Source organism: Haemaphysalis longicornis, unplaced genomic scaffold (genome assembly GCF_048455015.1).
Source record: "Haemaphysalis longicornis isolate Haplotype H1 unplaced genomic scaffold, Haemaphysalis longicornis Haplotype H1 scaffold_3, whole genome shotgun sequence".
Taxonomy (NCBI): Eukaryota; Metazoa; Arthropoda; class Arachnida; order Ixodida; family Ixodidae; genus Haemaphysalis; species Haemaphysalis longicornis.
In genome coordinates this window covers 84,213,619-84,236,559 of record NW_027526335.1, presented here as the reverse complement: position 1 = coordinate 84,236,559, position 22,941 = coordinate 84,213,619, and the positions used below count along the sequence as shown (strand labels likewise).

Here is a 22,941-nt window from a genome sequence, read left to right as displayed (position 1 = left end):
GGTTCGGCTATGCATCCTCGACTGCATTGGCACTGAACGTAGTCCCCTACTAAAGCTCTGGAGCGAGCGCGTGCAATTCGTTGTCGACGCGACCTGATAGACGCCCGCATATTTGGCCAGGACCTTGCGCAAGACAGCCTCCCTAAACAACAGCTACACGCTGAGTACCACTATAAACTCTTGAATCCTAGAGCACAGCGAGTGTCCGGTATAAAGCAAGTGCCACCCAGGAGGAAAATTAAACAGAAATAAACAGAAATAACTCAATCCTGAAGCGGGATCCAGTAATTAATTTCTTCCCTAACGCCATTTCAAGCTTTGAAGTGTATGTACGTGGAACCCATGAAAAGGTACTGGGCGGGTACATTCCATTGCACGAGCAATAGATAGGGCACATCGGCGACATTTTCGCGTGGATCCGTCAAAAGAGCGAGTGACAGCAGAGCACAGAACGAGAGAGTTGACAGAGGGCGTGAATTGAAAGAGCTGACTTCGAGAAAGGATAGGGCTGCCTTCGCACGCCAGGGTGACGGGGTGACGTCAAGTCGAAACGCCGTTCGCCATCTGCCCCTGCACGGGCCGGCAAAACAGGAAGACGGAGCAAAGTATGTGCATCGGCGGGCCGAGACTCAGGTTCGCGAGAAAGAGGGTTGAGATGCTCATGAATTCTTTAATGTCCGCCAGTGGATTTTCAATTTTCTTATGCTGCTGCTGATGGTGGTTGTTATTGTTTTGAGGTTTAAACGCGCCGACACTACACAAGCGATGACGCACGCCGTAGTGGAGGGCTCCGGATTAATTTTGAGCAGCTGGGGATATTTAACGTGTGCCAAAATCTTGAAAAATTTTGTTTATGCAGTTCTTCTCGAGGTCTTAAACCCTAAAAGTCGAGAAGAACCGAGATCGAAGATGTAGGAAGATAAGAAGTGCACCCCGAAATGTCGTACTCCCCTGGAACATGCATCAAATGGACTCGCACCCTTTTATGAGTGTGTCCTTATTTTTGCTTACAGTTTGCACTGTCGAATCACTATTACACTTTATTCTATCCTCCTCCTTTCCCCTCCCCAGAACAGCAGGTGTTCCGGTGTCCGCTCCTAGGCGTGGCAAACTTTGGGGGATTTTCGTTTTTCTAATTTCCGGTCAATAAATAGTTTTTTACTCACTCACTCACTCACTCACTCACTCACTCACTCACTCACTCACTCACTCACTCACTCACTCACTCACTCACTCACTCACTCACTCACTCACTCACTCACTCACTCACTCACTCACTCACTCACTCACTCACTCACTCACTCACTCACTCACTCACTCACTCACTCACTCACTCACTCACTCACTCACTCACTCACTCACTCACTCACTCACTCACTCACTCACTCACTCACTCACTCACTCACTCACTCACTCACTCACTCACTCACTCACTCACTCACTCACTCACTCACTCACTCACTCACTCACTCACTCACTCACTCACTCACTCACTCACTCACTCACTCACTCACTCACTCACTCACTCACTCACTCACTCACTGGCTTGCTTGCTTGCTTGCTTGCTTGCTTACTTAGTTATTTAGTTATTTTATGGACAGTAACCTACCGAAAGCTTGCTCCAGAAAGATTTATTTGTCAGGGATTATTTATAAGCTTCATGTCAGGTAAACAAGAAGAATGTTACCCTTTTTTTGTTCATTTTGGCTTCGAGGAAAAAAAGAAGCCAGATGGCTAGCTAATAGCTAAGCCAACTAGGCGCCGAAGGTCTCTAGCTGCAATGGCGCCGCCCACAACGGCCCGCGATTTCAACGCCACATTTCCCTAATATATATTAGTATGAAACTGTGCTTTGTATATTACATCGGAAGTATATGCAGCACAAGTGTGTGTTTTTCCGGGCCAAGGAATAACTGATTCCACACGCGTGCTTGCGGAAAGACACGTAACCAAGGCTTACGTTTAACTGTGCGGCGGACGTGCGTATGCAAATGGGCGGGTACGTGGCTTAGGACTGATACTAGTGCTAGCGGGGATGCCCCTTGATCTCAATTTTATCGTTTTCTGGGAACACTCGAAGGGAATTGAGGCCACCTGACTTTTTTTTTTTTTTTTTGCTATCTCTGGGGCGCAATTGTACTGGGCTAGTGGGAAGCGCCACACCCTAGCTTAACTGCGCCTTGCCTAAGGGGTACTCGGAACGCAGTGATAGCGCTAGCGTGTGCAAGTCTGCCGCCCTATGCGCGCTCTTCGTAGCCGATATTCGCTGGTGACGGTATAGCGCCGCATTGAGACAAAAATGTCCGTATATATGTGCCACCAGCACTCCACTGAGTGCATTACATCTGCGTTATCTTTGCCCCAGTAGGCCTTGCGCACATCATATGTTGGCAACCAGGACGAGGGTGAATGTATTGTCTATTCGGGAAGAAGGAGGGGGAGGGGTTGAAGGGTAGCTGTCTTTCACAGTAGGCGAATGCGGCTCAATTTTCTCTCTTGTGGCCAAATTGGAGTTGCTATTGGGGTTGCTAACAAGTTTGGATTTGTTTGTTAACTCGCACATCATGTTCCGTCGCTTCTGTTGTTGTTGATGATGGTGATGATGCCTCTGCTTTCCTTCTAACCCACTGTTTTGCGCACTATATAGTATCCCGTAAGAGGCGACGCGTGCACGCACGTGCATAGCGAAGTAAGGCCATGGGTACCCAAGTCACAGCATCGACAGTAATGTGACGCCACTTGCACCAAATCGCAAGCAGGAAATTGGGGCGCCGCTGGCGCCATGGAAGACCGCATGACCGTCAAGCAGAGGTGGGCGACTTGAACGGGTGGTTGTATGGTTGTCCCGGAATCGTTCGTTTTGTGGAAATCGCAAAATTATCACCGTCAAGGCACAGGCAGCCTATACGGAAAGTTTTTACTACTACTACTACTACCACCCCCGGAATGTTAAATTTAGTGCTTGCGCCGCAGTGGGAGGCGGACGCGGGCATGCGACGGTCTCGCGTTAGGCCTAATATAAAAGCTCGAGTTACAGCGGTGTTACACGTTCCCTGGAGCTTCACGTACAATGAGTTTGCCTTTGCTTGGTGGCACATGCCCTCAGCTTGATATGCAACGAGTTCGAAGTTTCTTGGCACGTAGTTGGGAAGCGGGTATGCGAAGGCGTGACGTTAGGCCTAACGTTACGTTGCTTTGAGGTGTAGCGACGTTAACCGGTATTCACACTTTGCCGTATAATGAGCTTCGCGTCGCTTGGCCCGTCGTTAGCCTCAAAGCCAGGGCTAACTAACGTTAAGCCTAACAAGGTGACCCCCATACCCACATAAGTGTATTTCCCAACGCTTTACCCGGAATTTGTCACCCGCCGCGGTGGCTCAGTGGCTAAGGCGTTCCGCTGCTGAGCACGAGTTCGCGGGTTCGATTTCCGGCCGCGGCGGCCGCTTTTCTGATGGAGGCGAAAAGCAAAAACGCTCGTGTGTACGAGATTTCGCCGCACGTTAAAAATCCCCAGGGGGTCAAAATTGATCCGGAGAAAAAATGGCTCAGGTTTAACATTTATAAAGCTAGTTATCCCGAGCGAAATCAAAGGAAAACGGCGCGCCTCATCGCCTGCGTTGCGTCGGCGCGTTAAACCCTACAATCAATAAATTTACCCGGAATTTGAAATTTCGCGCGAGCCCCAACCTCGCACAGTGTTGCCAACACCGCATTTCGAGCAGTTTCGGTTTCACAGAGAGCGGATATACGACTGTACAGTGTGGATTGACCCCACCTTTTTAGAGGATGAAATGTAATACTGCTTTCGAACAGCGCCTTCGATATCTGCGTCCAGAAGTTTACACGTTCGGAAAAGGTACACGTACTTAATAATAGAGAGTTATAGCAGAGAGGAAAACCGGTCCCGGTACGGTACCCGGTACACTTGCATATGCGCACAACCAGTTTTTTCCGCCTCTGCGCACGCGCAGTAGCGCCGGCCGTCTACCGGGTACCGTTCCGGGACCGGTTCTCCGCGCTGCTATACCTCTATATTAGAGAGTCATAGCAGAGCGGAGAACTGGTCCCGGAACGGTAACCAGTAGGCGACGAGCGCCACTGTGCGTGCGCAGAGGCGGAAAAAACTGGTTGTGCGCATATGCAAGTGTACCGGGTACCGTACCGGGACCGGTTTTCCGCTCTGCTATAACTATCTAATACTGCTTGGACTGGTCCGTGCTAACGTATCCAACAGCTAATACTATATATCTTCATTTCTCTCTAATACCGTTCGTTAGAATCATGTGCGCTCTAATGGTTGCGAATAATATACTCCTTTAATAACCCCGTACACATGGCGATATCACGAATGCTCGACGTGACCGCAAGCTTTCCCGGGAAGCGTGCCGGGGACAATCTAACAAGTATGTAAGCAACCAATATCTCCTTCTGGATCCTCCGTTATCCGGGACCCACGTAGCGCCGACAGCCAGTTCCCGAGTGATTTCGCAACCGTTTTCGCGTAACGTGGCTCTCAGCGCCCGTATAGGAAACGCCGATAAAGCTCTCTGGCACGGTCGTTGTTACGAGGAACCTTTCGCTGGCTTTCCATAGATGTTTATAACAGAGTGCACATAACGCTTATCGCGCAGTAGCTCTCACCCATACGACATCGGGACGTCACTGTTGCGTTTTTCCGAGGAAGTTTAATACCGAGAACCGCCGGCCGTTGCCACGAGTTCGCGAGACCGCTGCAATGATGTAGGTGACAGGGAATGTGTTTTATGTCGGGGATTCTAATCATTGACTGGGCCTCGCATACTTATATTTAAAATGAAAATTGTTGATTATTTGTAACCAACTAAGCGAAAGTGTGGATCTGATTAGACATTTTATCAGCCCCTGTCGCTTACTCCGTCTCGCGCAGGGGCATAGGTGTGTCCCTCTGCGCAGGGGCACGGGGCCACACCTATAGGCACTCCTTCTGACGTAATCATTGCGAAAGCACGGGTGTGCGCTTTCAGAACGCGTCCTTTTATTAGTATACCGATCTGTATTATTAGCGCAGACAAAAATAACCGATATCTACGAATCCAAAGAGATCTATCGACTGGAGTGGATTTAAGTTTACACTAGGCGTCGACAGGTATACGCTGGGAGTAGGAGAATTACATCACTCGGTATAGCCGTCCAGCAGTCGTTTTTTAAATGGATGTCTTACGAATTGGCCGTGTGCCCGAGATTTCGGCGCACGTTACAGATCCACAGGTGGTCAAAATTAATCCGGAGCCCTCCACTGCGGCGCGTCTCATAAACTGTGTAGTTTCGGCGCGTTAAACCCCACAATCAATCAATCTTACGAATTGGTCAGTACTACTGGGCAGACATTTATTCGTTCTGGATCGCCGCTGCTGCCTGCGCGCAAGAATTAATTTGCATTCTAAAGTAACCGTTGCTTCCACGCGTGTCCAGACAATTTTTTTTTTTTACGGAACAATCTGTGTAGGCCAGCGCGTTTCTATCCTTACGTATACAGCAATAACAGCGTGCGCATGCCGATCGTACAGCGCGCATACTGAGCCGCCACCGCTGTCGGGTTGGGAAACTAAAGTACTCAAATGGCCCGAGCCACGCTTCCTATAACGGTAATACCTGACGCGAGCTTTCGGGGATGAAGGAGACCCTTTTGTTTGTATATTGATCGAGAGTATACTGGACCGTGTTCCGGATAAGCTTCCAGTTAACACGTGAGGCTAACGAACAAACGATGCAGTCGCATGAGGTCAAAAAAAGACGGACAGAAGAGATGTGCTGTGATTAGTGAGGGTGATTATTGCTATCCCGAAACACGGAGCTGGATGCAGGAGGACCCGAGCGCTTTTTTTTTACGAAGTTAGTATATAATCACAAGAGAATGACTTCGGGTTCCAGAAGACCATTTGTGACATGAATACCGGCTGACAGGTTGCGGAGTTTCGCTTCATTTAGACTGAGACAGTGCAGCAACCGAGAGCAAATGTGTGCTATTAGGTGTAAGTGAAAATAAGTTCAACAACACTCACGGCAATGCGCCACCGAACTGCCCATAGAATCACGAAGGTCCTCAAAATTTGCATGTTGGTTCGTTTGTTTACGGCTCTTCGCGTACACGGATCTAGCGAGAAGCGCATGCCGCTGGTTCCCGGATGCGTGCTGCCGTATGGCCAGTAAGGGGGAGCCTCAGGGCCTCAATTACCTCAATGAGGAGATAACGGGCGGGATTTGCCCCGGAGCTGCGGCGTCACTGGCGTGTGGCGATGTCATGAGCACCTCTCGCAGTGCTCCCAATGCGTGGTCGCGCCGAACATTCCCGGGGTCATTACACGACGAGGCAGCGCGGCGCGGAGACGGATAGATGGATCGGTGGATGTCATTGCGCGTTAGACGGAGCTTGCACTCGGAACGCCCTCTTCGGGCCGCGAGAAACGCCTCCGTCGGGTAGACCCTGTCGTCTTATGATTGTTTGGCACGTGATTACACACGGCAAAGCGAAAGGAAAGATTTGTCCTTGCATCTACTGCCGCTCCAGAGTACAGAGCGCGCCTAATGAGAACCACCAACGCTCCGGGATTGAGCCGTGCCGTTCGCCTCTACGCACGTGTCGTGGCCTGCCTTGCACTCTTATTACTCTCTAAGCGTGCAACACGGTACGGTCGTAAACCGACCCGCGGGAGGGGCGATCAGGTTTTCGCGACCCTTTGCTGTGGCAAGGCTTGACACCACCTCTCCTCGTAGTGATGCGATGTGGGGTTGCGTCACTGTATTTCGTTTTAAGTCTAACCATTCAGCTTGTATGCTTTCAACAGACAGCGCCCTGTACATCAAGTCTGTCATTTCTCTTGTATTATCTCAAAATTTAAGCTTTGAGCAGCGTCTGATTCTCCGAGAAAAGCAGACAGCGCGCGTATAGCGCTCTGATGTGCACGCATTAGTATTTTTATTTCAAACTCTTAACTAACATCTCATGTTTTATAATTTTCTCAATCGTCCCCCATAATGTACCCAATGTTTTCTGCTAATTCAAGTTGTTCGCCACATTTAGTTTCTTGAAGGAGAGTTGGCAAACTTTGTACGTGCTTTGCACCGGCCAGTTAACCTAAAGAAACCCATTTAGTGATCTCCCTAAAGAGCCTTACCAACAGGCTTTTACCACTCACCACCTTGGACATGCTCCTATCTCCTCCAAATTTTAACTCGGAATACCATTTATTTTTTTTAGAGCGCCACAAAACATTCGTATAATGGCTTCAAAAACTTTTTGCCGGTTTTACCTCGGTAGGTTCCAGCAATGTGATACTGTCCAGTGGAATTGTGGATTTGAACAGAAAGCTGTTAAAAGCCCGTTCTACACGCTGCAAATTTCGGCCGCGAATTCCTATAGCTGCGGCGCCATTCGTGCAGCAAGACGATCTATTCTCATCGCTGTGGCAAATTGCCGAATGTCTGGAACAGTCGAACGTATTCTGCGAACGCCGCTTGGCATTTGGAAATATGTCGCAGCAGTGAGAATAGAAATAATCGATTGTTTTGCCGCACGCAGCCGAAATTCGTCCGCCATCGCGCGTTACCACAAAAAATATCGAGAAAAAAACCAAGCGCACGTGAGCGCGTGCCCTGTGAGGAGCGCCCTGTGGCGGCCAGGCTTGCACGTGGGCTTGAGTCAAACCAGGAGCCCCATCCAGGAAACCAGGAGTTGAGCATCCATCGTGGCTGTGGAAGGCACCATGTGAATTCGTGTTCGATCCTTGGTGGCGCCGGGCACCTACCGGTAAAATAGGTACAAGCGACTCCCCGGCCTGGCGCTCGGCCCTTGTGTGGGACTACAACGCTTGGGAAGTTCACCCGGCTTGCACGGGAAATCGCCCCTATGGAAAGGGGCGGCTGCGAAAACACAGTTGTTTTCTTTATATACCTGTGTCAGCGGTCAGTCACTCCGTTGCTCGACAATCAAAAGTACGTATACAGTCGTGTCACCATCACCATTCACGTGTACTTTTTAGATTGGTAAAAAAATTAGAAATTGTTCATTTCCGTCATAAGTGATGTGACCGCGATGAGGGCGGGGGCTAATAAGCTGCAAGTTGTTTGTTTATACGCAGTACTTTCCGTGGCAGTATCTGTATTGGCTATCGGATGACATCGTTGGCGGCCCGAGAGGAAGACTATGAACGAATAGATAATGGGCTCATCATAGCCACTGTCCACATGCTATCGTGTGAAAGTGCGCACGTGAGCGTGTCATGCAACCTTTCATCACGTGAAATAATTTTTCAGACGCTGAAAGTCGCAGCCCATCGGCGCGTGTGTGTGCAGCCCTTCGTGTTTTTTGGTGCGATGCATTATTGAGATGCTGATTTCGGTTTCATAGGCCTACTAATGATGCCGGTATCTGGCTCATTTCTGGCCTTCTATACCAAGTGCGCTCAAATACGTCATCTCTCTCTTTCTATGTGAAAGTGTGTGTGCGTGCGTGCGTGTGTGTGTGTGTGTGTGTGCGCGTATGCGTGCGTGTGCGGGCGTGCGCGTGCTTTATGCATGCACACACATGCGTGTGTTTTACTCACACTCGAATTACAGAATATCTTCCTGTAAAGCTTCATAAATCCTTATCTGCGGAAGAATGTGAGGTTATAGCGAGGCGTTATGGAAAGCTGAAAAATGGTTTGCATTTAACGGCAATAATCAGAGATCAATTCTGGCTGTAAATTCTTGTTATAAACTCTGGATATCATATTTCAGCGTCGATCCTATGTGCGCCATGTTGAACAGTTTCTCTAATCGAGGAAGACGGAATTAACTGCGACATATGCGCTCAAAAACAAGGATTTGCCTTTGCATTCGGGCTGGCAGTATGTGTCAGCGCCTACACAAATAGAAATTGCGCAGTTTTTGGAGAACATACACGAAAATCGGCTCCGCCTCCCGGATACGCGAACACGCCAACATTTCCACTCACGGTTACCGCGGTCATCGCTATCACGTCACGCAATAGTACTGCCCCCCACCGGCAGCTACAATGGCACTGCCCAGAACTTGGCCACTCCCATCAAAGATACTGTTAAAAATGCGGTGCGGCGGGTTGCCAGCTCGGACAAATCAGGCTGTGGGGATAAGGCGATAGGCAGCGGTCAAACGCCCTCCCTATCGAACAGCACTGTGCGCGAATCCGCTGTTTCGACCGACGCATGACTGTCCTATGCTTGTCAAGATAAACTATGCTGCAGTGGCACAGCGCGAACAAAAAGGTGTAAAAAAAATCACCTTTTCTGCTCTCTGTGCGCAATCGTCGTGTACCAAAGCGATAACATTGTGCCTTGTCATTTGTCTCCGAGCAATGTTCCTGGTTCGCAAGCACTTGGAAGGTCAACCTGAAGAAATCAGGGCGCGTCATCTTAAAGGGACCCTGCCACACTCTTCAATTTTTTTTTTTTCAAATCTTATATGCTTGAAGAACGTAGTCACCCAACACACTGAGTATTTAGATTAGGGGTCGCAAAGCACCTCAGCCAAAAATTACTGCTCTATGCCCATCAGATAACTTGTACACTCGTTCAAAGGACTTTTTTTTCTCTTTCCCAGTCCTGTCGAAGGCCCGAATTATGCCACTGAGGCCATGTAGCGGCTGTTGGCCGGTTTTCCTTTAGTTGAAGCAATTCACGCTTTTCAATAGCAACTTAAAAAAAGCCACAAAAACAAAACAGAAACAGAAGGCGTATCTGGTGCGACGAGCAGATTATGCAGTCCCGCTCCGTGCTGGCGATAACTATAGCTTTCGCAGTGGTTCCAGACGCGAAGGAAAGAGTGAAGGCGCTTATCGAACGTGTTGCGGAGTTCGTAGCAGAAGCACGTTTTTAAAGTGTTTCGTCCGTCAGAAAGATTATAAGGGGGGAAGAGGGGCGTAGCCAGTAAAGTGACCATGGGCTCTATTTTGTGTCTAATGAAACCTGTAATCTGCTCAACCAGTAGCTTCAAAATAAGTGTATAGTTGGCAGCACCAAAAACATTGCAAGCAGTTGCTTAACGGTGCGTACTCCGTGTAACGTCTTACAAAACGGTGTCCCGTTCTTCTGTGTGATAGTCGAAGCAGACAACAAAATGATGACACGGATGCGTGAATTGGAACAGCGGTCATTCAACTCCAAAAAAGGTGCTCCTGCTGGCCATCAAGACAGACAGGAAACACTCAAAGCGCAGGAGTAAGAAATGAGGGAAGGAAGAAGCTCCCGAAATCGGTCGGCAGCGCGAGAACCCAGTTGGCGCGCCGTCGACACCACGAAGCCCGCAAAAGATGCTCCTATTGTTGAAGACCGCGGCTGCTTACTATTGCTGGCCGCACATCACTGCGCGACGAGTCGTCATCTGCTGTCTGCTCCGCCAGATGTCGAGATGACTTCGCTCAGCTTACGCGCAGAGAAATGCCCCGGAGTTGGCGTGGGTAGGCAGACAGGCGCCCTTATCGCGTTGCGCGAGCGATTGACGAAAAGAAATGAGGCAGGGCCCAGGAAGGGTCCCTGCGGTTGCGCCGGCGGGCACCTTCTCGCGGGGGGAACAAAAAGAACGGGCGTGCGATGAATAGGTGGTTGACCTCTATTTCCCCTGGCGTGTGTGTCAGAACTTCATTTCGCGATCTCATAGTCAGTGGTTAGGCGCAGGGGAATCGAGTTGCACACGGCCAATACTCGCTTGAACGTGCGGCATTACTGTGCATCGGATTTTTGTACATTAAATTTTTCTTATTTGGTAATAACTTGATTGACTGTAGGGTTTAACGCGCCGACGCAACGCAGGCGATGAGGCGCGCCGTAGTGGAGGACTCCGGATTAATTTTGACCACCTGGGGATCTTAACGTGCGCCGAAATCTCGTACACGCGGGCGTTTTTTTTGCTTTTCGCCTCCAGCTCGGTGGTAACTTGCGGAAAGTTATTTGAAATGACTAATTCGAAATTTGCCCCCCCCCCCCCCCGCTTCTTTACAATTGTCGTTTGCCAATATATTATGGTACCTTTTATTTTTTTCAAGAGAGAGAGTTATAGCAGATCGGAGAACCGGTACCGGCACGGTACCCGGTAGGCGACCGCCGTCACTGCGCATGCGCAGAGGCGGAAAAACTGGTGTGCATGTGCAGGTGTACCGGGCACCGTACTGGGACCGGTTCTCCGATCTGCTATAACTCTCTAAGGTTGAGGGGAGTAAACATGCTTGAAGGATTTCTCACATGTGTTCCAATGGGCAGCACGACGCCTGTAATATACTGGAAATTGAATCCGTGTTGAAATACACGCCTTGAAAAAAGTAGTTCCCTTCCACGCCCAGTGGTTTTCTCTCCTTTAATTTTTTGCTCGTTATTCCCATCTGAGAGAAGCGGTGATCCACGTTGAGGCCCCAAACATCAGAAACCAAGTGCTACATCCGAAATGCCCGAGCATTTCATTAGGGCGTGTTCGCCAAAACTAAGAGTGTGAAACTCTGTTCTACGTAGAGTGTAAAGCGTACTACCTGGTCACCGCGGTTATAGCAATTAAAAAAAAAAAGACACAAGCATTGCAAAACGGTTTGGTCTCGCGATTCGCACTTCCATTCAGATGTATACTGTAAATAAGAACTCAATGGACACGGCGGATATTTACTGCTTCACGTTATGGCTATGTTGCACGAGCTTACAAACAATGCGCAGTTCTGCATTTTACCCCTGAGACCAGCCATTACAATTCCATAAATACGACATGTTTGTACCTGGCGGGGACCAGGGGCTAAGGCGCTGTGGTGATGAGCCCAAGGACAAGGGTTTGATCCCCGCTACGACCGGCATTTTTCCGATGGAGGCGAAAAACTTGAACGCCCATGTGGAGAAACCTTGCCGCATCCCAAGGATCTCCAGGTCGTCTGAATCATTTCGTAGGCGTCCACCATGGCACGCTTCGAGGTCCAGTCGTGTATACCTTCTGCGCATAATGCTTGCAGAGTATGATCTTGTAAATATATCTACACGTTTTGGTATAAACAGCTTTCTTAATGTGGGGACAGAGAGCCACGTTACGGCCTTCATATAGGCGCAAGACGAAAACCCGAACTCTAGACTTAATGCTTGTCTGACACGCATAGTACAACAAGGAGGAAATATTAGCGTACCTCAAACCGCGTATGAAAGCACTACACTTCTTAATGCTACTGCTGGAGTTCATACATTGCGATAGGCACGGATCAGGATAGTATGGGTGTCATTCAGGTATCAGGATGGTATAGGGATCTGGAGAATGCGTATGGGGCGATACTGTGGGAGAGATATTACAAAGTAGTTCAGCGTACAATTGTACACGACCCTAAAGTGCGCCACAATCTGTTGCTCGCAGACTGCGTGGAATCAAACAAAAAGTGGGCACGTGCACATTCAATTTCTCTGTTTTAGCTCCTTTTTCAGCTTTTTTCAGCGTGTATGCTGATGCAGTGTTATCTCGTTAAACGATACTTTAAAGGGACTCTGCAACACTTCCGTCAACTTTTCTTTTTGAAATCTTAAATGCTTGCAAAACGTAGTTACCGAACAGACCCAGTACTTCAATTTGGGGGTCGCAGAGCATCTCAGCCAAAAATTACTCCTCTATGCCTGTCAGATAACTTGTAAACTCGCTTAAAAGATTTTTCTTTTCTCGCTCGGACTTTCTTAGACGGATTGAATTACATCAATAGGGCCATGTAGCGGCTGTTGGCCGGTTTTCCTTCAGTTGCAGCAATGAACGCTATTCCATAGCAACTGAAAAAAAAAAAAAGCCACAAAAGCAAAGCAGAAATGAAAGGCGTATCTGGTGCGACGAGCAAACCCGAAGTGCCGCTCCGTGCTGGCGATAACTGTGGTGCAGTGGTTCCCGACGCGAAGGAAAAAGTGAAAGCGCTTATCGAAAGTGTTGCAGCGTCCCTTTAAGGAACGAAGTGACCAGAGCGCTTAAGCAGCAGTCTTTAGCGAACTGCTATTTCTCAAAAAGTCTGGTTTCCCGCCAATTTCATGGATCCTGTTCTTCACTTTATGGAATGCTGTTTAAGTGGTTTCGCTTGATAAGAATCGACGGATGCTAAGGAAAGGAGATTATTGCCCCAGCGCAGATATTAGTGAAGTGGAAACCCGTGAAGGCGTATGGATTCTTCTACACAGACCTGTACACGCAGATATATTCAGCAGTTTGTATCGGTTCATGTACTCTTACGAACAAAAAAGTCTCAACAAGTTCTTGAAGATGTGATTGCGGCAAGTGTGTAAAGAGATTATGACTAAAAATGCGGGCCAGTCCTACAACATTTAAAGAAATTAGCAGGCCATACAAAGAAAAACTAGACAAGTAGGAGTGGAGAGAGAAGAAAAATGTATGAATTTCATTACGCTTACGCAGCTCTAAAATTTCCGCACAAAAAGCTTCAAGGTTTAGGCGAGTCGGTATCAGTGGATCTAAGTAGGCTGATAATGATGATTATGATGATGAAGTATGGAAAGGGACCAACATACTGCAAGTTAAAAAATCCGAGCTCAAAGTATTTTGTGCATGACAATTGCCGATGTAGAAGAAAGCAGTCACTAACACTGTAATTATCTCTTAAAGCACAAAAAAAGTTCGATTTTGGGATTACTATTTGAATTTGAACCAAATCTTAAGTAAGGTGTCAACATAATATTGTGAACTAAGCATACTTAGCGTATGATAAATGATAAAACAAATCATGTCATTCTGTGAAAATCCATTTACGAAAGCACCGCAAAACTTTTGTGCTCGAAACTACAAAGACAAACGTGTTCAAAGAACTTGGACTCATATTAGGGCTTCTTATAAAAAAAAGTTTTAGGACGCTTGACTAAGAACGGTTACGTATAGGTAGCAACCACGAAGGAGAAAACCTCAGTGAATGGAATGGTCCTGTAAAATGGCTCTGGAAAGGATTAGCTGAGAATACCTGAAACTTAGATGATATGTTGGTGCTGTAAGTTTGAAAGTACTATAACGAAATGTAATGTGATGTGAAACAAACACCGAGGCGGCGCACTAGCATGCCTGGTGTATACTGAAGCAAGCCGAATCTTGAAATGACGAGAACCTGTATGGCCCTGTCCGATGAGAATAAGCAAATGCATGAATTCAGAAAAGCGGCCGCCGTGGCCGGGAATCGAACCCGCAACCTGGTGTTTAGCAGCGCAATGCCCTAGCCACTGAGCCACCACGGCGGGTCAAATGCATATAATAGCGTGCATTTATTACAGGCACTTCTAGTTACGGACAAGAGCCAGCTAACACGCCTTGACCTAAAGATAAGGTATCAAATCAGGGCGTATTGCCGATGCTCGGTTATGGGGCGGAAAATTATCAGTCGCACACAACACCCTGAAGGTAAAACATTTACACCATCTTCCCGCGAGATGCGACGCATCGGGAGTTTCCGTTGCGTTTCCGTTATGTTAGCGTGTCGATTGTTGTTGTGTGTCCATATTTTACGCAGCATGTTCACCCCCGATGCATCGCATCTACCCCATGGTTCCCCTCGCGGGAAGATGGTGTAAATTTTTTATCGGGGTGGCCGGTGCTTGTTACGGTTGCGCCGACCATCGCGATAGCAGGCCTGTTAGTCTCCATTCAAATCAACGGTGGTCATCGGAGGATGTCATCGGCGGAGCGGCGGCGGAACGACTGAGCGGAGCGGCGCAGTTACCGCGTTTATATGCAGCGGAATGAGAGAGAGCAGCGCATAGCAGCGCATGCGCATGTGTTAACCGAGCGCAAGCTGCGCGCTAACCCGCACCCACGCACAGCTGGCACGGCGACGGAGCGAGCGCCGGCGAGCGCTAACACGCAGATGGCGCTGCGGTGAGAGCGGCGCTAGCGCGCAGCTGGCGCGGCGAGTAGAATGGGGGACGGATGCGGACTACGCCTGACGACGCCGGAGGGACAAGGCGAGTGAAAGAGATGCGTCGCATCTAAAATAGATCGGGAGAATTTCGTATGGGTAACTTATTGAGCAAGAGATCAGCTGGTATTACGGACCGTTAGTAAAGGAACTTTATTCAAATACAAAGAAAAGCAATTGAAAAGACATCTGATGCAGTACCTAATGTCATTTCTGTTATCCGCGTGGCACACCTAACACGTGTGCCACACATATAACAAGAATGTATTGCGTTAGGACAGATAACAGAACAAGTATAGCCAGGAATCTGGAACCAGGGGACGGATACAATGATTCATTGATTGATTGTAGGGTTTAACGCGCCGACGCTTCACAGGCGATGAGGCGCGCCATAGTGGAGGGCTCCGGAATAATTTTGACCACTTGGGTTTATTTAACGTGCGCCGAAATCTTGTACACACGGGCGTTTTTGCTTTTCGCCTCCATCAGAAAAGCGGCCGCCATGGCTGGGAATCGAACCCGCGACCTCGTGCTCAGCAGCACAACGCCATAGCCACTGAGCCACCCCGACGGGTCGGATATAATGGAGTGGAGGGTTAGACGGGCCAGGTCAGATGCGCGAGTAGACTTTAATTATGGCACTTTTAATAAACAGGAGCCGCCTGGTATAAAATGCAGTGTTTGTTCCGCGTTGCAGTGGAAAAATGATTTTGTTGTTGATGACGAGCTAAACACATGCAAGGAAAAAAAACTTGTCTTTGTGAACCCCAATTTACTGAATAGAAGATGAATGGAACACCGATCGGTTAATCAAAAAATTGCTTAAGAATCTCCTCCCTGTCTTTTGCGATCTTCAGGCTTGGCCCGATGTGCACACCTTGTTCCAGCGTTAGACGCCCACAAGAGGGCGCCCCCCAGTGAGCCACGTTTCCTCGCTTTAAAGGGACCCTGCAACATTTTCTTCGGCTTTTTTTGAAATCCTAAATGCTTGCAGAACGTAGTCACCCAACACAACCAGTACTTAGATTATAGGGTCGCAAAGTACCTCAGCCAAAAATTACTGCTCTATGCACATCAGATAACTTGTAAACTTGCTCAAAATATTTTTTTTCTTTCCCGTTCTTGACGTTCTTCGGCGGCTCGAATTACGTCACTAAGGCTATGTAGCGACGGTTGGCCGGTTTTCCTTCAGTTTCAGCAATGAACGCATTTCGACTGCAACTTAAAAAAGAAAGCCACAAAAACAAAGCAGAAATGGAAGGCGTATCTGGTGCGACGAGCAAAGCACGCAGTGCCGCTCCGTGCTGACGGTAACTATAGCTTTCGCAGTGGTTCCAGACACGGAGGAAAGCGTGAAAGCTCTTATCGGAAGTGTTGCACGGTCCCTTTAACAGCTGGTTGGGCTGCTTTTCGCTCCATTTGTTGTCCAACAGTATTGCCATTTCGACGCCGTCATTCCAATTCTATCCTCTTCTGTCACACACTCGGCCCTGCGAAAGCTGCGCTCCCCATTTTAAAACGTGTTTGGCTTGCGTCACTCCTCTCCGCACGCGCTCTGCCGTTCTCTGTTCTTCTGTCGCTCTCTGTCCGCGGATCGACGGCGACAATTTTTCGCCGGCATGTCCCGTCTATTCCTCGCTCAATAATGAACTCGCCTTCGATACTGTAATCCCTACTGTCACCGGGTGACAAGTACGAGCTTTGCATTTGAAATTCGGTTTTATGAATGCTCTATATGCAGAAACAGAGGATGCGTTTCCACCCGCGACGTTACCTACATTCGAATTAAGCATAGCATATTCCACGTACATAAAATAAAAGCCTTCTTCCAGGATGTCGCCGAGTGCGTTAAATGCGAAAACGAACCTTTCAACTAAGCAAGATTGGAAGCTGGGAATCCGCGAGGAAACACACAAGCTGGTATTTTTATCGTGCGGAGGAACTTCTACCAGTGATTCTACAATCGCGTTCGTATTCCACGTGCGACACGTGGGTAAGTTGAGGGATTGAAACTTCCTGCTCAGTCGCAGGTGCTCCTTTTAATATAATGGTGTTATGCCTGGTTATAAATTTATCACGAGGGTAATTCTACTGAAGATACTTTATTTTTAAAGACTGTGTGGCTGTTTCGAACCAAACCTGACAGTTGATTTGTTCCTGCTACTGATGACTTTTACTAAATTGGAATCCTGAAGTACAGCGGGAGCTACAGCTACATTAGAAGTTCGTGGTGCTAGATAATTGTAGGATTCCCTTCAAGATTACCGTTCGTCCTGTGGTTGTCACTGCTCGGTTTGTACGCCATTCATTTGCATTTGTACTGCCCGAATGTTGGGATGTCCGTGACTTCTCCTTGATAAGGTTTCCGGCAGGCAATGCAGTTACAGACAGGAGTATTTCTTGTTCTTTCGGCCGCTTATTTTAGTCGTATAAATAAAGCCACGTTTTGTGTACGTAAATGCAGTTTTGCTCCCCTCCTCTTCTATTCTTGTTCTTTGGTTGCTAATAACTTCAGAGAATATACATTGCCGGAAACGCTGCTACGCACGTGATGTTCGGTCATCGGCCTTCGGTCTGTGGCATGTCTGCACGATGCTCTCTTATCGGTCTGTTTCAGTGTTGTCGCGCACACTTAGGCCGAAAACAAACAGCCGCTTTGCAAAAGGTTTCATTCGCCCGTGCAACGACTGCTCCCGCGTTTGGCTGCCATTAGCTTAGGCGGGGAATCCCCGTTTCCAGGGACAGAAGCGATGCGCGCTCGCAGCGGCATAGCTGCAAGCACGGCTTTAGCGCGGACGGGTAATACGGTGGCAGACATACCTGCCAGCCTCCTGCTCGGAAGCAACGAGGAACAGTGGGTGTATTCTCTTTATTCTTGCATTCCTTGCTTAAACGTTGTACAAAGCATCGACGTTCTTGAAGGAGAACGAACGGACGATCATTTTCTGTTCTACCGCGAGGAACCAACCAAGCGCACCAGCAACGCTGTTTGCGTGCATCGCTACAGTGGCCTTTGTACCTATTTTTTATATGCTGTTTGTGCCTTTGTCTGGGGGTATCCGCTCGCAGTTGTGTTATGGCACAGACAGCAAGACCGCCTCTTTAGTAGAATTCCCTGCCTCTTTGACATTCGTTGAAAAACACCTCGGATAAGAGCTAGAACTTCAAGCTTGATTGTCGCTGGTAAGTGTGCTGGCCAAGATTTTTAACAGAAAGTCTACGTGTAGTTGGTATCAACATCGCATCGCAAGAAATCAACCCGAGCACATACAGAATGCACATGTACGCTCTGTGTGCTGAGTTGAGATTATACGATGTCCCCCGCATTTCGGTATGGTATAAAAGCAGCGAGGTATTAAGAAAAGGACTACTTTAGCTGCCATCAGTGCTAGTTTGTGTTTGTACAGGAATTTAAGAATCATATTTTATCAAAAAGTGGGCGGTATTTGAGGCACTGTAGCCTTTCGTTTCTTGCCGCACAAGGTTGTTGGTCGTAATTGGCACATGGTTGCCAATGTGTTAGCTTGTTCCGAAGGGCGCCTTTTTTCTGTACTAGTTTTAAGGGAGGTAGTACGTGCATTTTTTCTTACCTTGTTGTGTTCAGCCTGATTGGTTGATCTCAGAAGAAGATCCGGCAACACTTCCCTCAAATTTTTTCAAAATCTAAATTCATAGTCAACTGCGCATCGAGTATACTTAGGCGGCCACAAAGAACCCTAATAGAATATTACATTTCTACGCCCATCAGACAGCTTGGGAAATTGCCCGTACGATATTTCGCCTTTTCTAGTTCTGGGCATTGTTTGCACCCTTAAATGACGTAATTCTAGGGATGTCGCGGCTATTGGTCGGTTTCCTTTCAGTTGTAGCAATGAACGCATTCGGTAGCCTTTTAAAAGAAAATCGCCGTAAAAGCAAAGCAGAAATGCGACGACGTATCTGGTGCAACGAGCAATCACCAACTGCCGCTCTGTATCGGCGATAACACTAGATTTTGAAGTGCTTCCAGGCACGAAGGAAAGACTGAAAGCGTTTATTAGCAGTGACGCAGCGTTAGCAGTTTCTTCGTTTCAAGTTCTATTTGTTACTGAAGAATTACAGTTTGCACTGGTCTTGTGATTGCCAACAGTACACCGCTTCAATAGCTTAGTCAAATTTTTCGTCTGCGTACTGACTTATCACGCTGCCCTTCTGCCCCACGGGTCACGCCCCCTCAACCGTTTACTTTGTGCAAGGCTGTAATCAACCGCGACATGTTGTAATGGATAAGACTTACCCTTGGCAGCACGGGCGGGACAAAGTTATTCATTCCCGGAGTCAGCTGAAATCCACACCGATCGAGCATCTCCGTGGTCGTCTCCTGATGGCGCTTGCGCGCGTCGGGGTCAAACGAGATCCCGCACGTCACCGCGGTGACCACGGTTTCCGCCAATGGAAAGCGCGCCGCACTCGCGGCTCGACTTCGGCCGCCAGTCTGGAAACAAGCGTAGGCACACCGGCGCTGTCACGAGTGTTGTTAACTAGTCTTGCTCACAGGTGCCAACAATGTACGGCCGAGCTACTGCAGAACAGAAGGGGGCGGGGATATCACCGCGCGGGAGCACTACCGGCGCTGTTGGCGGCGATACGTGGTTCACGAGGGCAGTAGCTTCCTGAGGTGGACGAACAGCACCGCTGAAAGAGGGCCACCCTGGAGCATCCACGAGAAAACACGCGTCCGTGGCGTTGTTGCACGTGCCGCTGATGAACGCGTCGTTTGTGTGGCGACAGGCGGCGTTGCCGCGGCCGCTAGCTGGTTGACTCGCACGACGCGTTGCGCGACGAGACGTTACGCGCTCTTTCTTCTTTTGCGAGGGGGGGAAAGTGGTGCTCGATGGTTGCGGGAAGAAGCGGCGGTGGCAGCAGCAGCAAACAACGGCGGTTGTGGGTGAGGAGCGGCTGCGCGTGCACTGGGCGCGGTCCGGCGCAAGCCGAGGCGTCCGTTGCAGCGGCTTCTTTGGCAGCCAATGGGAGCGCCACTATGGGCGTGCACTCTTCTATCAGGTTGATCCGGCCCCCCCTTCTGAATGCCGCCGTGCCTTGCGCTATCCTGATTTCCTTCTCGGCCTGCCGAGCGGGCGAGGGCAGTTGCGCGCCGCCATTACCTGCCAGCGCGGCCGCGATGACCGCCTACTTGCCTGCTGCCGCTGCCACAGCGGCCTCCCAGTGACCGCCGCGTTTTCACGCCGACGCGCACGCTGCAGGGTGGCTGATTGACCCTCTTGCCTTCGGCTTTGCCGCAGTACTTTGGCGTTATGTAATGGCTTCTTGGCACTACTCAAGTGCATGCGGGAGAAGCAAACTGCCGTTCGGTGTCAAGCCCACTCAAAGGATTCATTTGAGACAGAACCACCAAAGAAAAGCTGTTTACAGAGACACTTAACTCAGCCGGGGGCCATAAGTATCCCAAAAGACAATGTGAACGTGCCAGGCCATTCAGCACAAACTCTTAGGGATGATTTTACAATGCGAGGTAGAATCAGCGCGTAACACTCAAAGAATAAATTTGAGAGCCGGTGCACGGTGATCACATGAACTCTCCACGCTAAGTGTTATGATGAAAAAAGGTTTATATGTTCGTAACCACAACCTCGAAACGCCTCCTTACACAATAGTCGCCTTCTGCACTCGTAAAACTGTATATATATATATATATATATATATATATATATATATATATATATATATATATATATATATATATATATATATATAGTCTGAAAAGATAAAAACTCACACAGAGCGCGAAAAAAATAAGGTTAGTAGAGACAGAGACAAAGGAGAAAGACGTAGAAAATAGAAATTTCTATTTTCTACGTCTTTCTTCTTTGTCTCTGTCTCTACTAACCTTATATATATATATATATATTGTAGCGAGGGTAATGAACATATGCAATAGACGCAACATGCCATCAAGACATCGGGGTATGTGCCAGCATAGCCCATATAGAATTATGCCCAATCCACACAAGGGGATATGCAACAAAGAGGTGTCATGGAAGACGATGAACCCCAGGAAGTGCATGCGCCAGAAACGCGCTTGGTGATTGCAACGCTCAGACCTGCGTTATCCATCGGCTTCGCTCCTGCAATTAAACAGCCTCAACCGGCTACCGGCGTGTCGGCTGTCTTCTTGACTATATATATATATATATATATATATATATATATATATATATATATATATATATATATATATATATATATATATATATATATATATATATATTATAAGAGGGTTTTCAGGCTTTATTCTTCAGCCGCACCAGCAGCAGCGGTAGCACCGAGGCACCAAGTCGCGCTGACCAGCAAGTCGAGACGGAGAGCCAACGAGACAAGACTTCTTCTTCGTCCCAGCGATGGCGATGAGACATCCACGAGTTGGTGCCTCTTCTATGTGTGGCTTCTGTGTCACATACCCACGTATTGCGAATGACCAGTGCTGTCCACGCTCCTACATTATTTAAACGAGTATGGTGTTGGCGACGGTCTTCCTTACAATATATATATATATATATATATATATATATATATATATATATATATATATATATATATATATATATATATATATATATATATATATATATATATATATATATATATATATATATATATATATATATGTGTGTGTGTGTGTGTGTGTGTGTGTGTGTGTGTGTGTGTGTGTGTGTGTGTAAACAGTATTTTATGTTCACCCTCTTATTGACGTTTTAGGCTATGTTTAGAGCGCCGACGCAAAAGCCCTATCGTGATCTATAGACGCAAAAAAACGGCGTGTCACGCAGTTCGGTTGGCTGAGACGTGAAATGACGTAATTCTTTAAAGTTCTTACGACAGTTGCGGGGGCAGTCTGAAATTGGCCTTACCCGTAAAATGCGACATAAATGACATCTTTCTGGAAGAATTTTTTTGTACTCTTGAAAGAACCCACGTAAAACGATGTGGGACGTACTTGTAATTTATGAAAGCGCACTAAAATATATAAAAAAAGGAAATCCAAAGTAAGCCTAACGGCCAAGCCATGAAGCAGCCCTTCGGCCAAAATAATGATTTACTAGAACTCGTGTATAGGTGAATCTTCAATAGGTGAGTTGTGCCTATCGAGTCGACGAGAAAAATATCAGGAGTATAACATCTGGCAGATTCGGTAAACCCTCTGCAGTGATGTACAATCATGTACAAATGTAATGCGAACATGAAAATATGAACAGGAAAACACAAATAGCACAATTTTTTTTCCATGCAAGTCAAATTAAATATAACGCAAGTCAAATATAACGCAACTACAGAGTACTAGAAGGGAGGTGCATCGTTCGGGGCCGATTAGGGGGGGGGGTCCTTTTTGCGATGAAAATTTCTGCTGAGGATCGAACCCCTGGTTCGTTTTGAGACTAGATGGTGATTTTTTTTTCAATAATGGAACAGAGAAACACGTCACACACCTCGGCTACTGATATGATATAGAGCAACATATGAGTATAACTGTTTGGTTTGAACAGGCACTGGTAACAACCTGGCGAGAATGTAGGCACGTAGGAATTGAGGCATGAACTTGCTAAGCTGTCTCGATGAAAAAAATTCCCTCGCACTTCCCCGAGGGGGAGAGTGTGTAAGTGCGAATGCATGGTTGTTGATTGCGCGATTACGGTGGATATCGTGATCTTGGAGTGGAGAGGAGGCGCCCAACACCCGCAGTCACTGAGCGATGAGAGGAGGAGGAGAGTAGCGCCCGCCGTTACGGCGAGGGCTACACGAGCGCCCTCACGCGTCGGAATGCGGAGCGCCCGCTACGCGAGCGAGAGCTCTCCCGCCCGAAGTGGAGAGGAGGCGCCCTACACCCGCAATCACCGAGCTGAGAGAGGAGGAGGAGAGTAGCGCGCGCCCATCTCCCCCCGTTGCTAGGGAAGACGAGGAGCGCGCGCACCCGCAGCTGTTGCTATGCGGACGACGGCGGCGGACGATTCAGGCTCGCTTAAGAAGTGCATTCGCACTTAAAA

General features: G+C 48.1%; 1 protein-coding gene across 1 annotated transcript in view; it reads right to left on the bottom strand.

The window, feature by feature from the left end:
- LOC144174750 (uncharacterized) overlaps positions 1–19,913 on the bottom strand; it is a 99,667-nt gene extending 79,754 nt beyond the window's left edge. The window contains exon 1 of the mRNA XM_077703595.1: positions 19,179–19,913. Coding sequence (XP_077559721.1) covers positions 19,179–19,247 — 69 coding nt within the window. The 5' untranslated portion in view covers positions 19,248–19,913. The remainder of the gene's footprint in view (positions 1–19,178) is intronic.
- Between the last annotated feature and the right edge of the window lie 3,028 nt (positions 19,914–22,941).